Here is a 17329-nt window from a genome sequence, read left to right on the forward strand (position 1 = left end):
ACTATTTTTATGGTCTTTTTACAATTAGCCCTTTGAAGACGTGGCCCGTATCCCATACGGGGTACTCTACTGTCCCAGGACGCTAGGCCCGTATATGTACGGGTTGACTTTTTGGTGTCACTGAATTGCACTTTTTGAGCATTATTTGACTTTTGACCTAGGTAAAAAAAATGCAATTTTTCGGAAGGCCAAAACATTTCACATAGGCCTAACTATAAAACCAACAATTGCAGAAAGTTATAGTCATAAAAATGTATTTTTCCTTATTTAGCCTCAGTCACGTCTTTATGGGTTAACATTTAAATTATAAAAAAAGCATGTCTCACTCATAAAATGATATTGGAGAGCAAATTAAATTGGAAACAGCAGATTGCTGAAGTCGAAAACAAAATATCTAAAAGTTCTCATGGTATCATATTTGATTTTTTTTACTTCAAAACATTTTTTTTAGGATAAAAACATATATCAGGGGTATATGTATTGCACCTGTTTTGCATAATGGTCCTGTCATCTTTCATCAAAACATACTCAGTATCTTTTACTGTTCATAAATCCTCCTTTACCCTACTTATTGTAATATCGTATCATTCCTACCTAAATAAACTGTTCAATAAAATGCAATTTAAAAAAGAAAACTGTAAGATTCATATAAACTGCTCTCCTTCCCTATCCCATTCAAAACAATTGTTTTCTTCCTTTGGTTTGTTAAAACTCAGGATGTAAACTATACAACAATGTGATTTTCTTTTTACAATTTGATGATTTTAAAAAAAGCATAATTTTCATAACTACAAAACTTGTTGCGAAAACCAAATACGTGTTTCTTTATACAAACCTCCTACTTCTAAAAATAATATTTAAAATTATTAAATTATATTAAGTGCCTTATCAAAGACAGTTTTTCTTTAAAATGGTAACGACACCTATCATCATTTTTATATTTCATTTCATTTAATTTTTTTCAGACAGAAACATTACAAAACATAACAAAAATAAATGACGGTGACGGAATTAAACAGAAGCAAACTGAATTGCTGTATTAATACATTTAAAATTGGTTGTCCTGTTTCATGTTGTCTTGCTGTCCTCTTAATTTCTTTTTCGTTTTGTTTTCTCGAGCTCACAAGCTTTTCTTTAAAAAAGGCGTCTAAATTAACCAATAACCTAACATTTAGAACTTTGAAGTAAAATAGGCCTATATTACTTTGACTTGAATTTTGTCATCAGATCAAATTAGTCACATAAGTCAAGCAAGCAAGATTATTGATTTGGATTGGTACACTCTTAACTTTTGTAACATAAGTTCGACCTCACAACAATACAGTATTTACAAAGTATCAAATGAAATTAAAATATAAAAAATAAATTACAGTTTAGAAAAAACAACATTGGAAAGTATGAAAAGAACAAAATTACTTAAAGAAACAAAAACAAAGCAAAAGAAACAAAAATAATTGATAATAATAATAATAATATTATTATTACAGTTCAGTATTCCTTACACTCACAAAGAGGGGTTGAACATTTAAAAAATTACAAATCAACATTCAAAGGCATGGAAAACACTCTCACACAGGAGAGCTTTAATTACCTGAACACTAGAATATTTAAAAAAAAAAAAAAAATAATAATAATGAATGGTTCTATAAGCAATTATTAGCAGGGTCATTAAAAAAATGTGTTCGATATTTCCAAGCTTCTTTTACATATTTTTTTACAAATTTGTTAAAAATTGCGCCAAGAGTAGCCTACAGTTTATTGAAAAAGGGTCATAGAGAGTTGCTTTTGCACAAATAAAAACCAACCAATAATTTCCAGAGGGCGATGTGTGTAAAAGTCATCCAGGTTATCTAAACGACAGTCGTGTACATAGGCACATCAGTACGACGTGTGTGTATTTTATCTCTGCTGCATGCTCTTCTTCGATTGATCTCTGATCTTCTCTTGTGTAATCGGCTCTCTCTCCCCCGTACGTGTACGTGTGTGTGTTCAGCTACTGCTCTCGACCCATCCTGTGCGTTTTTGTGGTCGATTCGTTACGAAATTTAGAAATGGACTACTCTAGGTTAAAAGTTACAGAATTGAGAAAGAGGTTACGTGATCGAGGGCTGACATCAACTGGATTAAAAACCGAATTAGTAAGTCTAAGCCTAGGCTAGTCAGGATAGCCTAATAAATAATGATAATTTAATTATTAATAAGTCCTAGGGCCAGAGTAGGCCTAGGCCTAGGCTAGGCTAGGCCACCGAGCCACCCAGCAGAGGAGGGGAACAGACGATCGGGACCACGGACGATCGGGCCCAAGACGATCGGGCCCAGAAAACGTGGTCCCGATCGTCTTTAGCGTTGGGCCCGATCGTCATACCAGTTGGGCCCGATCGTCCAGTGTTTTCAGAACCATGTTGGGTCCGATCGTCTTAACAGTTGGTCCCGATCGTCTTAGCGTTGGGCCCGATAGTCGTTTGTGTTATATAAAATAATGTGCCACATTTCATCATTTTTAATTCCTACTGCTAGTGTCAACGTGCTTTTCTTGCGTAATTGAGATTTTAATTAAAAAGGTTAATTAGATTTTTGTCATAATTTTGCCCTAATTTAACACTACTGGTTTTAAGAATTTCTTACCAATACTCTCGATTTATGAATAAATGTGATTGATTTGATTGTTATTATTGTGTTGTTTGTATTCGCGTATTTATTTTTTAAAATTTTCTGAGAATGTTTTGGGCCCGATCGTCTTGTTTGTTGGGCCCGATCGTCTGGGCCCGATCGTCTCTGGGCCCGATCGTCTTTCACCCTTGATGGGCCCGATCGTCTCACGATTTGGGCCCGATCGTCTTGAAGTGGGCCCGATCGTCTGGGCCCGATCGTTCGTGGTCCCGATCGTCTGATAACCGCAGAGGATATGTCGGACCAGTAGGATGGCTAGGGTATAGGATATACCGGGCTAGATAGGCCTGGGCCTATAATAGTAGTTAGTTGGTCTAGACTAGTGGGCTATTGAAGTATTACTAGGCTAGGCCTATTATATTTATTTATTAATTAGCCCTCTCCGCCCTCCTGCAAATTATATTAAGAAATAATTAAATATAGGCCTAGGCTAGGTCGACAGCTAACTTTAACATTGAAAATCATTATAATCATGATATCTTACCGATTTACTGCACAGTATTAGCAGCCAGAAACTTTGATATGATACCACAGCAATATTTACCACAATTACAATCAATGACAATGGTACTTTTGTTTTTTCAAGTTGAATGTTAAATAGAGTATGTATGTAACTAGTAGTAATAGGTTTTCAAACAACTAAGTTCCATTGTATTATGTTCTATGTTATTTTTAAACTTCATCATAATTATATTTTTTTAGATTAGTAAGCTTGTTAAAGCAGATGAAATGTTCCAACAAACAAATCCTAAAGTGAATCTTAAGCAGTTAATTACAAATGGTGGATCTAGTCAACCAGAACCGATAGTTCCTCATCCCAGAGAAAGAGAACGACGCCAACAGGAAAGAGAAGAGAGAGCATCATTAACAGTGTGGAGAAAACCTATACAAACAGTGTATTATTTCTTATTGGAAATATGTGTTATTATGGTGGGCTGGGGGCATAGGTGAGAAAATGGATTTTACTGCAATTTAGTAGTATACATGAATGTTAATGATTTGGATGATGGAAATATTTCATGAGTTCAACGATTGACTGCTCTATTTTAACAAGGCAGAGATCTTGAATTATGCACTTGTCAATTGTATGACCCACTATACAACCCCCGGGAGAGGTGTGTCATTTGTCCGATGTGCGTTATACCTTCATGACGCACACGTGCGCAAAAAATGTTACTTATCTTTAGGTGACCATGACTCACATTGTTCATTGATGTGATGTACAATCTCTGTTTTTTTTTACGCAACCCTGCATAAGTAATTATTTGTAAATGACGCACCCATGACACACTTCTCCTGGGGGTCGTATAGTGGGTCTATTGACAAGTACATTATTATCTCCATTCAATGAATACACACACCTAACTGTAAACTTTTATTTAATTAATCCACTACTTCCCTCTGGAATCATTGTGTAAGGCTAGGCCAGGAATCTAAACAATTAAAAAAAGGCATAGACCTTGTGGACTACTGATTCCCGAATACGGTCAACAACCTGGCAGAAAATTCTCAAAATGTTAGCCATTAATTATCACTTGATATATAACTTTTCCGTTCAATAGATAGAACTATTACTGAATGCCACACATGATGCATAATTAACCAATCAAATTACAAGGATACACTCAGGTGCACGTTATTTTAATAAAACAGAAAGTTAAATTTTTTATTTTTTTTTTATAGGCTGTGGTTAAATAAGAAGAAGGTGTCATTAGGTTTCGTCACATTGGCGTTACTGTGTGCTTGTTGTATACTAGATGGACCTCATCAGGCAGTAAGCAATTTGTTTCTTTACAATATCACAAATGCAGTTTCATGTTTTTTTTTAAATAGTACTTGTAATGTATTAAATAATTATTGATACCATATAGTTTACCAGTACTTGATCATTAAAAAATGACTAAAAACTTACTTTTTAAAATAATACTTAAACAAATAAGAATAATGGTTTTTATAATTATAAAAATAATCTAAAACCACCTTTGAAAAAAAAACCGTAAATTTTATATTTAAAAGATTATTAATAACCACTTTTTAAACTACCTGTTTTTATATTTTGCATTCATGATTCTATAGTAAATTCTTTGTTTATTAAAAGATCAATTTTATTTTACTGTATATGGAGTGCAGCTGTGAGAATTGTCATTTAAAAGTTAGTCATCAACCAATAACAATGTTATCAATATTAAATAAACTAAAACCTTTTGAATTGATGTTTCTCACAGTATTTAAATTCTACATGGGCAAAGATTTCATGGTGTTTATACTGGGTTGGTCTCGGTATACTGTCATCGGTTGGTCTTGGTACTGGCTTGCATACATTCCTTTTATACCTGGTAAGTATTTCCTCATGTACAACTTAAAACACAATAAACTAGGGGCCATTTTGTGTCCATCATGACGCTGGCTTGCATACATTCCTTTTATACCTGGTAAGTATTTCCTCATGTACAACTTAAGACTTGGTAAACTAGGGGCCATTTTGTGTCCATCATGATGCTGGCTTGCATACATTCCTTTTATATCCAGTGGTAATTATTTCCTCAATGTACAACTTAAAACACAATAAACTAAGGGCCATTTTGTGTCCATCATGACGCTGGCTTCCATATATTCCTTTTATACCTGGTAAGTATTTCCTCATTTACAACTTAAGCCATTTTGTGTCCCATCATGAACATTTTTTGTTTGCAGAATGCGTTTTAGTAGTATGAAAGAATTTGGGGCAATATGAAAGTTAATACAGTATTCAAAGTGTGTAATTTTAGGAAAGTTAAATGCAAAAGTAATTGTTAGGCTATAATTATAAGCTCCCAATATTTGAAAGTATTAGACATTAAACAATCAGAACAAGTTGCAGGTTCAGTATTAGCGGTAGAGTGGAATATTTCATTCTTTCAACTTGATTGTCAATTCTCTTGAGTTTTGTAATTTACAGCCCACTATTTTGCTTAATTCACAGGGACCTCATATAGCAGCAGTAACTTTAGCATCATTTGAGTGTCAATCTGTAGACTTTCCACAGCCTCCATACCCAGATGAGTAAGTACTAGGCTATTAGCCTTAAATGTTTAAAAGAAAATCCTTATAATAATGCATTTAAGAATTATAGCTATACCATACTTACCATACCATACTTAAAGCTGTAAAATGCTTGCCTTCCAATCCCAAGGTACAGAATTCAATCCGACTTAGTGCCAGGGTTGTAACTAACAACTCTACTTCACTCCCAAGTCTCAAATGAGACTTAACTTATAGCCCAGTACATTATAGTTTATCCATCCTGTATTTGTCAAGTTTCTTGCTGTTGGATAATATCAATAAACACTGATGATGAGAAACATTTTCATAATTGGAAGAATTAAAATCTGTAAAAGATGATGCAATGTTTTGTAAATACTTAAAATGAATAAATCTGTTTAAAATAGACTGCTTTGTTTACAGGATAATTTGTCCAGAAGAAGTACCCGAGGGAGCAGTGATTACGATATGGAATGTTATAAGTAAAGTCAGATTAGAAGCTTTTATGTGGGTAGGTACTGTACAGGCAATCAACATATTTACCTTGATTTACCTTGACCTTTAGACTATAAACCTGTTAAGGTTTGTGAGTCCCTCTTTGGACATCTTAGTTATATGGCTCAAACTTTAGGTTGTGGGTTTTCCAGTGTGTTTCAAGATGGGTTTTAAAATTATTTATAGAGGATGCATTTACTATATGATATGGCAAACTATTCCAATCATTTACTGCAGATATTGAAAAGAATTTCTGTCTGTGTTTCGATTTACTATGAACTTTTTTAATTTTAAAATTGTGGCCTCTAGTTACAGTAGATGGTGCTAATTCAAAAAAGACACCCGGATTAACATTATCATACTTTTGTATCATTCTAAAAATCTGTAAGCAGCAAGACCTCTTTCTTCGAAATGCTAATGATGGCAGTTTCATAAATTTCATTCGGTCACTATATGGTTGAGTTTTAATTTCCACAGCAAGTTTTGTGGCTCTTTGCTGAACTTTTTCTAAGAGAATAGAATCACCAACAAACTGAGGAAGACAAGCCGTACTAGAATATTCTAAAATCGGTCTAACCATTGATTTATAAAGGATAGACACTAAATGACTGTCTAAATATTCAAAGGTTCTCTTAATTAAACCAAGTCTAGAGTTGGCCTTTTTAACAACTTCAACGATATGATCATGAAAATTCAATTTATTATCAACTAAAACACCAAGATCTCTCATCTGAGTTACAACTCCTAACTGAATTCTATCTGAACCTGTTCCCATAAAGTATGTTGTGTTCAAGGATTTTTTACCGAGATGCATAACCTTACATTTATTAATATTAAAGGGCAACTGCCACTTTACTGACCATTTATACATCTTATCAATGTCCGCCTGAAAATCAAGAGCATCTATGTCTGAATCAACAGCTTTGTATGTCTTTGAATCATCAGCAAACAAAAAAAGAGGTGACTTAACTGATTGAGGCAGGTCATTGATAAATATTGTAAAGCAGATTACACCGTATACACTTCCTTGAGGAATACCACTCCGGACCGATATCCAATCTGAAACCTCACCATTTACCATCACTCGCTGGACACGATTTGACAAGTATATTTTAGTCCATTTCAACAATTCACCACGAATACCATATGTATACATTTTATGAAGAAGTCTTTCATGTGGAACAGAGTCAAACGCTTTTTGAAAATCACAGTACAAGATATCGACAGAGTGTCCTTCATCTATCATTGAAGACCATTTCTCAGTGGCCTCAAGCAGTTGCGTGTTGCAGGATCTTCCCTTGCGAAACCCATGTTGTTCGTTACAAAAAAGTTTATTATCTTCCATATGTTTCGATATTTCATTCTTGATGAATGTCTCCATGGTTTTACATAGTATTGACGTTAAACTCACTGGCCTATAGTTTAGAGGATTAGTTTTACAGCCTTTCTTATAGATTGGTGAAACATTAGCTTGCCTCCATTGTTCAGGAATAGTTCCCTCATGTAAAAGCTTGGAAAATAAAATGCTGAGAATTGGACTAATTTCATTTGCCGTTTCTTTTAAAAGTCGAGAGTGCACACCATCTGGTCCTGGAGATTTACAAATGTCTAATGCTAATAGGTGCTTTCGGATTTCATTCTCCGGAAATGCAACAGTATACAAGGGTTCGACTTCATGATCAAGGTTAAGTTTAAGCACGGGAATGTCAGAAATATTTTCTTTAGTAAAAACTGTTGCAAATGCTTGGTTTAGGAGTGCAGCTTTTTGTCTATCATCTACAATCAGTTCTCCTCTCTCGTCTTTTAATGCAGAAATGCCCGTCTTTTTGCCAGTTTTTTCCTTATAGTATTTCCAGAAACTCTTAGGATTCACTTTTATCTCAGATGCCAACTTGCATTCAAAACTTTTCTTTGCTTTTTTTATTGCCTTATTTGTCTCATTTCTGACTTTAATATAAGCATTCCATCTTTCCGGTGTTCTTCTACTCTGATATCTATTCCATGCTTTATGTTTCTGTTTAACTATAGACACTGTTTCAACGTTCATCCACTGCTTCTTATACCTTTTAGTTTTAGACCTTAAGGGAACATACTGTGAAATACAGAAATCTAACAGGGAATAGAGGGAATTAGCAATAGAAACACCATCAAGTTTATGCATATCAATATTTAGTTTCGATTCTTTTATTTTAGTTCTAATAGCTTCGTAGTTGGCTTTGTAGTAATTTCTTGTAGGAGTGACATTTTCTTTTTCTATAAAACTTAAAGCAAGATTAAAGGTTAAAACAACATGGTCACTCTTTCCCAATGGTGCACTACTAATAAGATCACAGACATCAAACTCTTCCTTTGAAAGTACTAAATCTAGTATATTAGATTCTTCTCCAGTACGATGTCTTGTCGGACAGTCTACATGTTGATGCCACATTAAATCATCGATTAAATCGGTAAATCTTTGGTTCACATCATGTGATAACCCTTTGCTACGCCAATTTATCCCTTTAAAATTAAAATCGCCAGCAACAATCATATGATCAGCCCTGTACTTGTCTGCTGCAACCAAAATATCTTTTAAATCCTCAAATTTATCCGCATGACTACTTGGACTGCGATAAACACAACCAATTAAAACATTAATATCATTTAATTTAATATTCACAAATATATTCTCGTCAAAACCACCTATGTCAACCTGAACTACAGTCAATGCATCTTTTACTAGGATCGCGACTCCTCTATGTTCCAGTTTACTAAATAAATTATATACCTAATATATGTATATGCCTAATACATAATCGCAGAATCTCCACTCTGAAAACTTTTCTAAACTGTATGAGCAGAGTAGCGTTTTAACCTCTGCTCTGCAAATATTGAAATATATGATAGTTGAAATTAGTGTAAAAAACCTTTGATTGATAGAAATATATATTTATACTGGGTAACCTCTTCAGTCAAAGACTGGTCTCCCAGAGGGCCCAGTTGGTGATCAGTAGCTGTGATGTACTAATACACCGGGGTAACCCCCTATTCGTCTCGAAAGATGTACTAGGTTCTTTAAAGTGCACACGAGCTAGTTGTGTACACTGGACCTACGGTTTATAGTCCTTATCCGAGAAGACTCGTTCTACCACCAGAACCATGGAGTGAGTGAGCCTCGAACCCCTGCCGATGTTATGGCTACGTAATTACGGTTCCACTGTCTTAACCGCTCGGCTACTCACTCACGCTTTCCTAAAGCTTTGTCTACACTATCAAACTATTTTGATAAAAAAAAGTGTAGTGATATTCTTAAATATTGTAGTGATGACATCATCATGTCCATATATGGGCACATTTTTTTGCATAAAGTTTGATAGTGTAGACAGAGCTTTTTCACATGAAATTTCTGTTCAATGTTTTATATAAAAACTTTCTTTAGTAAGGACTGGTTTCCATTAACTGCTACACTATAAATTCAGATCCCTGATGTAATCGGGAAATGTATGGTAAATTGTTTGTTTTTTAATTAACTATTAAATACCTTTGTTTCAATAGGGTGCTGGAACAGCATTGGGTGAGCTACCACCATATTTCATGGCTAAAGCAGGTATGTTGTTCAAACTGTAAAACAATACAAAATAAATAAAGTAAAAATGAATCCATGCCTCATGATTTTTCTTCCATGATCTCCATTTTAAATGTCTTAGACATTTTATTACATTTTTTTGTTTATATATTTTGTTTTTGCCAATCTGCCAGACAATCTATAAATGTAAGACTAGTGAAATGATTAGTCCAAACTGTGTGTTTATAATACATGTATGATTATTTGGCAAAAATGTAATTGTTCCTATTTCATATTTAAAATATTTCATTGTAATATAATGAATATTATAGTTTTTCATTTAAACATTTTATTTTTCATTAACAGCACGTTTAACTGGAGAAGAACCTGACAATGAGGAATATGCTGAATTTGAGTCCTTCATGGAAAACGCTGGTGATGAAAAGGTTCGATCACAGACTTTAGAACTTGAGGAAAATGAAATATTAGGATGTTTTATTATAATTTATATAATAATATTAATTAATATATTAATGTCCAAACTATTATAGGGTGCTATAACATTTGGAAAAAATATCAAATCAGGTCAATATTAAAAAATATATAGATATTGGTATCCAAATGCATTGCCACTTTTTTGACCAATAAAACATACAAAAATATTATAAATATCTTTATACGTACTAATATTTGTTTCTATTCTCTAGAGCCTAGTAGTAGTAGAAATTATAATTTTGTTTATACATTTTTTTTTGTTTATTATTAAAAAATGTGAAGAAATTGCATTTTAGTGGGAGTGCATTTTTTAATAATTTGTATCTTTGTTTTATAGGATCTTTTAACAAAATTAAAAATAACGGTTCAAGATCTTGTACAAAGAGTTGGTTTCATTGGAATATTGGCCTGTGCATCAGTAAGTACCAGAGATAGATGTGTAATGTCGTGGTTCCACACAAACAAAAGGAGAATACAAATTCTTTGATTCTATCCTTCCGATTTATTAGTTATTATTGTATTCTTGCGACGTCATATCATAACTTACATAAATTACAAATCAATTAAATACATGAGAATTTAAACCCTGTAAAATGTTAATAATCGAAACATTACTGTATCTTGCAGTCAATAATATCAATAAGTAAACAATTCAACAACGAATGATTAATTACAATAAATAGTACCTCAAGTTATACAACACCGAACATATGGCACGTCAACAACTCGCCCTAAACACATACATCGTGTGGGGCACCATTTTACTTCTGATCAAGCACAATGCTACATACAATAGTCCGACAATCATTCAAAACATGTCAAAACTAAGATAAATATTGTAAATGTAAGTTTCATTAATTGCTAAGCACAGCATGGTTATTACTTAACATTTGGTAAATCAATTGCTTATACATAGGCCTACGATATGAGCAAGAACTTTAAGATGACAAATAAGAACTGTAGAGAAACTGTGAGAGACTAAATCACAATGAACAAAAGACCTACTCTGCCTAAGAACAGCCTATTACACCAGCCACACATGTCACCTGTATGTTTAATTACGCCCTCACTACACAACTATTCATCCCAATTCATTACAGTAAAGCATTATAATATTCAAATTGTTAGAAAATATGCTCGATCATTGTGAGCAAGCATATCAAACTAAGTTAGAATTTGATTTTTCCATACTTGCCAACATCTAAAGTTAAAAATGGGAGGTGGTATTTTTTTAGGTCAACAGGGCCCTCTATATATTATCGAGAGGTAAGAAGTGCAGTGTGTGATGTCACAAGCTGTATGGCATGATAGCTACGTGAGGGAATTCCCTTTCTAGAAATTTTGACCGCAGATGGTTGTACATTGGCTTAAATATCATAATTTTGCTTGTGTGTAAGCCTTTTTTGTTAAATTTTAATGCAGAAAACCACACATGTACATCAAAATGTGGAAAACCGGGAGCACAATATTAGGCAGGGAGACGTGTCTAAAATACAGTCTCCCGGCCAAAATGGTTGTGTGTTGGCATGTATGTTTTAAAGTCAATGACTCCTTATGGGACATGGTTGATTACAAAAGTACCAAATGCTGGCTAGATAGGAAGAACAATGTTTGTTATGACAGGCACCAATAATTTATTCATATTCAATTACTTATTGTTCAAAGTCAGGTTCAGTAATACAATTTCAGTAATTAACTACAGTACAGAAATAATATACATTGTCATACAAAAAAACCCTAATTGTAAGGAATACCAACTGTAATGCTTTGATCTCATTAGACGTAGAAGTATGCTTTTAAATGAAACTGTATTATTAAGGTCAGTTCAGTACCTGACAACAGGAATGATTCAATCATGTATTGCTGCAGTACCTGACAACAGGAATGATTCAATCATGTATTGCTGCAGTACCTGACAACAGGAATGATTCAATCATGTATTGCTGCAGTACCGGACAACAGGAATGATTCAATCATGTATTGCTGCAGTACCTGACAACAGGAATGATTCAATCATGTATTGCTGCAGTACCTGACAACAGGAATGATTCAATCATGTATTGCTGCAGTACCTGACAACAGGAATGATTCAATCATGTATTGCTGCAGTACCTGACAACAGGAATGATTCAATCATGTATTGCTGCAGAGTTTAAAATTGTAATAATTTTTCTTTCAGATTCCAAACCCATTGTTTGATCTAGCTGGAATAACATGTGGCCATTTTCTGGTTCCATTCTGGACTTTTTTTGGAGCAACTGTCATAGGGAAGGCTGTAATTAAAATGCATATTCAGGTATTCAACTCCTAAAATGTTGTGTTTTTCCAAAAAAAAAAAAACAGTATCTTGTAATCTAAACAGGAGGGCAAATTTTGAAATAACATTTTTTAATTATAAAGCAAAACAAAAATTCAGTTTCATTTTACTAAATACTGTTAATATTTGTTTCTTTTTTTATAGAAATTTTTTGTGGTTCTAGTTTTTAGTGAACATCATGTTGAAACAATTGTGAATATTGTTGGGTGAGTATTGAATAGTCTCTCTATTAACATCTACCCGTGTTGAGTAATTTATCAAACACTGTTATATATTGTACTTTTCTCGAGGTTGAAACGGTCTAAAATTTGCTTTTACCATTAAAACACATTCAGAATATCAGACATATTAGGCAGTATTGGAAGAATTTAATATATTTACTGGAAACAAGTTATACTATAGGTAAAATATATTTTATTTTGCCTCAGTTGTATGTATGGTAGAGACATAATAAACTACATTTTAAAACCTTAACTCTTTAAGTAAATGTATACATGTGTACAATTTATATAAAAGGTTATGCTTATATTTGAGACTTTCTCAATATTATTATTTCAACTCCACAGTAGTTACAAACAATTATCATTTCAATTTATTTAAATTTAGATTTAAATTGTGAATTTATGTTGTTTTATTTAATGTTAGAAAAATTCCAAAAATCGGTGCAATGATTCAACTACCATTTAAGGAGTACCTAGAAGGACAGAAAGCTAAGCTTCACCACAAACCTGGTACATTTAATAATCAGGTATGTACAGTAGTTTAAGAACATATTTCAAAAGTTGCGTCAAGTTTAAAAGTGGTTTTGCATGTGACTCGTAAACAAATACATTTTTAGTAGTTGAATGGGTCGAAAGATTATGTATTACAGATTGGTTTTTAAATCCACAATCAGTCACCAGCAAGTCAAAATGGTTCAGGTCTCAGTACAATAACATTTATTCAATAAGGGTAAAAGTGATGAAATAAATAAGCAATAATAATTGATTGAAATAACATAAAGAAAAACTTAATTAAATTAAATAAAGAACAAAAATAAATTTGAAAAAAAACAAAACATTAGGAGCAAGATTAGAAGTGGGTAATTGTATCATCTTGACCCTTATTTCAAATACAATATAAATATGAAAAAAAATCTAAACGTCCAATAGAATTCATTTCATAAACTTTAACCATTCATTATAACTCAATGTGAATGTGATATGACAATAACCAATGAGATAAGCGGGAGGATACACTTGATGTGTGTTATAAAACCACATTTTAAAATATGTTTCTCAATTGTGAGTATGATGGTTAATTTTGATGTGATTTTCCTTTTTCAGTCTACCAACTGGTTATCATGGATATTTGAAAAAGTGATTATAGTGATGGTAGTTTACTTTGTGATCTCAATTGTCAACTCAATGGCTCAATCATATGCAAAAAGACTTCAATCAAATAAACAAAGAGATAAATAAGATTATGATGGTCATCATTTGTAATTCAAGTAATAACTAACACTTAATATTATTCCAATTGTTTCTTAAATTCTAAGTCGACGAGGGTTGTATCAAAATGTTTATAATTTATCCTTAATTTGATACATATAAAATGCTGTATACTGCAAAGTGTGTTGATTAAATGTTGAAACAAACCTGAGGTAAACTTTCTTTTAGGGGTTTAACAGCAATAAAAAGTAATAATATAAATTATAATTGTTTTCAATTTTCTAAGAACCTATGAGCCTACTCAAAGTATATTATATGCTAAGCATTTCTATAAAACAATATAAAATCAGCTCATATGATATGAATGCTTATTTTACTAGAAGTTATATTAGATACAAAAACAACTCAAAGACTAAGCCTGTAACCAGGATTGATAGGATACAGGGGTTAAAAGGGGACAAAATTATTTAATTAGATAGGCTAGCACCTCAGAAGCTAGCAGTGGGAAAATATACTAACATTTTTTAAATTTCTGAAATGATGATTATTATATATATTAAATAATCACTTAAAGTGGTATGCATGAAATATAATGAGCCTTCATTAGAACAACTTTTTATGTCAAATTTGAAAAAAATAATTCATTGTATATTGATTATTATAATTTGATGACCTAGCTGTACCACCTATAAACTAACATCACCGAAACTTGCTATTTTAGTAACGCAATTTAGCCAACATCTAAGCTAACTATTTTTTTCTGCTATTTTAGATGTATTCATATTGTTATAATGATATAAATTATATTTAAAAATCCTGAACCCAAACTGAATGAGAACTTTATAAAGTTAAATTAAATTGTTTTGTATAAATACTTAATTCAGTTTGTACAGGTGGTTTAACAAGTGTTTTGTCCTAGACTATTTAAAATGATAACCTAAGTGTACATTTTATCTTTACCTGATTTTTTAGGACTTGTTGTTGCAATAATCTTTTTATCAATGAAATATTCCCTAAAAAGTGCAAAGGTAATTTTGATTAATGATGAACACATTGTTTATAACAATGCCCCATCTATTATCTGTGATTCATTTGATTGCTTAATAAACATGGATAGATTAACTTGTTTTGTATGTAATTTGTATTTTATTATGTACGTTCAAATCTCTTAACAAATTATTATATTAAAATTATTTAGTACTGTATATAAAAACAATTATTCATTAAAAAAATATTACCAGAATTTTTATTATCAGAACAGTTGTGCAGTTTATATAGAATTAATCATATATTATTTAATAATATATGCTGTATATTCTTGTTTAACTTCATAAAAAGCCATAAGAACATGCTGTCGCATTTATATACACGGACATAGTGGTGGTGAGACTGCATAGTGGGCATGAGTCCAAACTTGTACAACTGATCAGCTCTGAATTGCTGCTGAAACATTGGAGTTCAAGCTAAAGGTCCAGTACAAATGAACAGATTTAAAATAAATACACTGATGCATATCACAGGTTATAAAAATAAAATGTTGTTTTTGCTGTAAATATAGCATTGTTTTGTTTCTGGATTTTAATGAGAATTTTGTTTATATTATTTTACACATCAATAAAGAATATGTCAATGTTCTGTATTGAAGTTAAATTTTTCGAGGAAGTAAATAAAGGCCCGTTCTATTAGACAGGGGGTATGTTTTTTTGAAGGAGGCATTTATTCAAAGTGGGGCGTATGATTCGAATAAACACTGTTTCAATCTTTTGCTAATTTTAACCAGTTTTTAAAATGTTTTTTTATATTTCTCCAGATCATGTCTCCATCTCATTTCTGGTGTGTTTTCCTACCGTATCATTGGTTGTTAAACCATAGTCCTGCTAGTCCATTTTGTCATGGAGTCTTGCCACATGGCCTGCCCATCTCCACTTTTTGTTTGTTATTAATGACATTAACTATTGACATAAGGTTGACATAAAGCATTACCTTTATATCAACTTTTGCAAATTCATCTTATCAATTAAAGAACAATGTTGACTGAAATTGTTTTAGATGTAGATAATTTATGTTTGCAGGAACAGATCCAAGATTTTTAGTCACGTGCAACGCGACTCTACAGCTCACTATGTCGGTCGGTTGGTCGGTCGGTAAACACTAACTTGAGCACGCGACTGCAGCCATGTATATGGCCTTGTTTAAACATGGAGCACTAACATAATAATGAAAATAGATAGATATCAAAAAAGAGTAAATAATTTACTTTAGCTGTCAAATGTAGGGATGGGGGTGTGTGGGTGCTGATCCCCTAGTACTGGGTCTCCCTCTGGTTTGTGTTATCCTGTGACTATTTCATGATAATAAAGATGGGCAACTGATGTTTAAAATACATCACAAGTGATGATATATTGTGTGCTTGTACCCATTAGTACCATGTTGACATGAACCACTCATTACATCACGTAACTTGCTATTAACAACTTCTGTTTATATTTTATAAAAATAAATACTGTCTGGACTGTCTATGGTGAATATTTAGAATGCTTAATTAATACTGGTATGCTTTATGTTATGAATAAAATCAAACATGATTACACCATATATATATCTATTTGTGCTATTTTAGTGTTTTGACATATGTCATTATCGCACCTATACTGAAGCAGAATTTTTCTCTGAAACTCCAAATTGAAAAAGAAAGAAAACCAAAGAGTCAGCACGGCTATAAAACATTTCACAATTGGCAAAAACCTCTTATATTCATAGTACAGAATTAATATTGGGAAGCTATATAAATTTTAAATGTATATATTTTTTATTTTAATCACAGAATTCAACTGAACTGTGTTGACAAAATTCATTTCAGTTCTTTTAGTTGCTTTCTGTTCACTTTGAATCATGTCATGTGTGCAAGGGTACCCGCGACCAGTAACGATCAGCTTGATGTTTCCATAAAAACGCTCATGCATCTGTTCCCTATACAACTAGGAATCATGTAACATGGCCAGTTACAATCAGTTTCAGTGTCAACATAAGCACTTGCTCACTCGTTTCAGTTTCACAAAAATTTGACATACGTATTCTTGAACAACTAGTTCCTTTCAGTTGAGTTCTGTGTCGACATAAGCGCACTTTAATTTATTATTAATCCAAATAATGTGTGAAAATTATTTCAGACGACAAAGCCATGTTCGGACAAAATCTGATCTGAAAAGTTTTAAGAGAAGCTCCTTCCTATGCTTATGGCCACATGGTTTTGTCAACAGCTTTTATATTTATTTTTCATTTTGAATAAATGAAAGGGTGGGCTCAATTTGTCTTGTAAATAAAAGAAAAAACACCACCCAAAAATGTATCTGCCGA

General features: G+C 32.5%; 1 protein-coding gene across 1 annotated transcript; it reads left to right on the forward strand.

The window, feature by feature from the left end:
* Nucleotides 1–1884: 1884 nt before the first annotated feature.
* On the forward strand, nucleotides 1885–15094 carry LOC144858769 (vacuole membrane protein 1-like). The gene is made up of 13 exons (XM_078714877.1): nucleotides 1885–2138; nucleotides 3373–3617; nucleotides 4354–4444; nucleotides 4896–5006; nucleotides 5633–5712; nucleotides 6115–6202; nucleotides 9721–9772; nucleotides 10097–10176; nucleotides 10563–10643; nucleotides 12405–12521; nucleotides 12687–12748; nucleotides 13188–13290; nucleotides 13868–15094. Exons 1-13 carry the CDS (start codon nucleotides 2052–2054, stop codon nucleotides 14000–14002), a joined length of 1332 nt encoding a protein of 443 aa, XP_078571003.1. The 5' UTR covers nucleotides 1885–2051; the 3' UTR covers nucleotides 14003–15094.
* The last annotated feature ends 2235 nt before the right edge of the window (nucleotides 15095–17329 follow it).

This window comes from Antedon bifida, chromosome 2, assembly GCF_963402885.1.
Source record: "Antedon bifida chromosome 2, ecAntBifi1.1, whole genome shotgun sequence".
Lineage (NCBI taxonomy): Eukaryota > Metazoa > Echinodermata > Crinoidea > Comatulida > Antedonidae > Antedon > Antedon bifida.

Coding starts and splice junctions, on each gene's coding strand:
- LOC144858769 (XM_078714877.1), top strand. CDS start 2,052: ATGGACTACTCTAGGTTAAAAGTTACAGAATTGAGAAAGAGGTTACGT. Junction 2,139..3,372: donor CTGGATTAAAAACCGAATTA/GTAAGTCTAAGC, acceptor ATATTTTTTTAG/ATTAGTAAGCTTGTTAAAGC. Junction 6,203..9,720: donor GATTAGAAGCTTTTATGTGG/GTAGGTACTGTA, acceptor TTGTTTCAATAG/GGTGCTGGAACAGCATTGGG.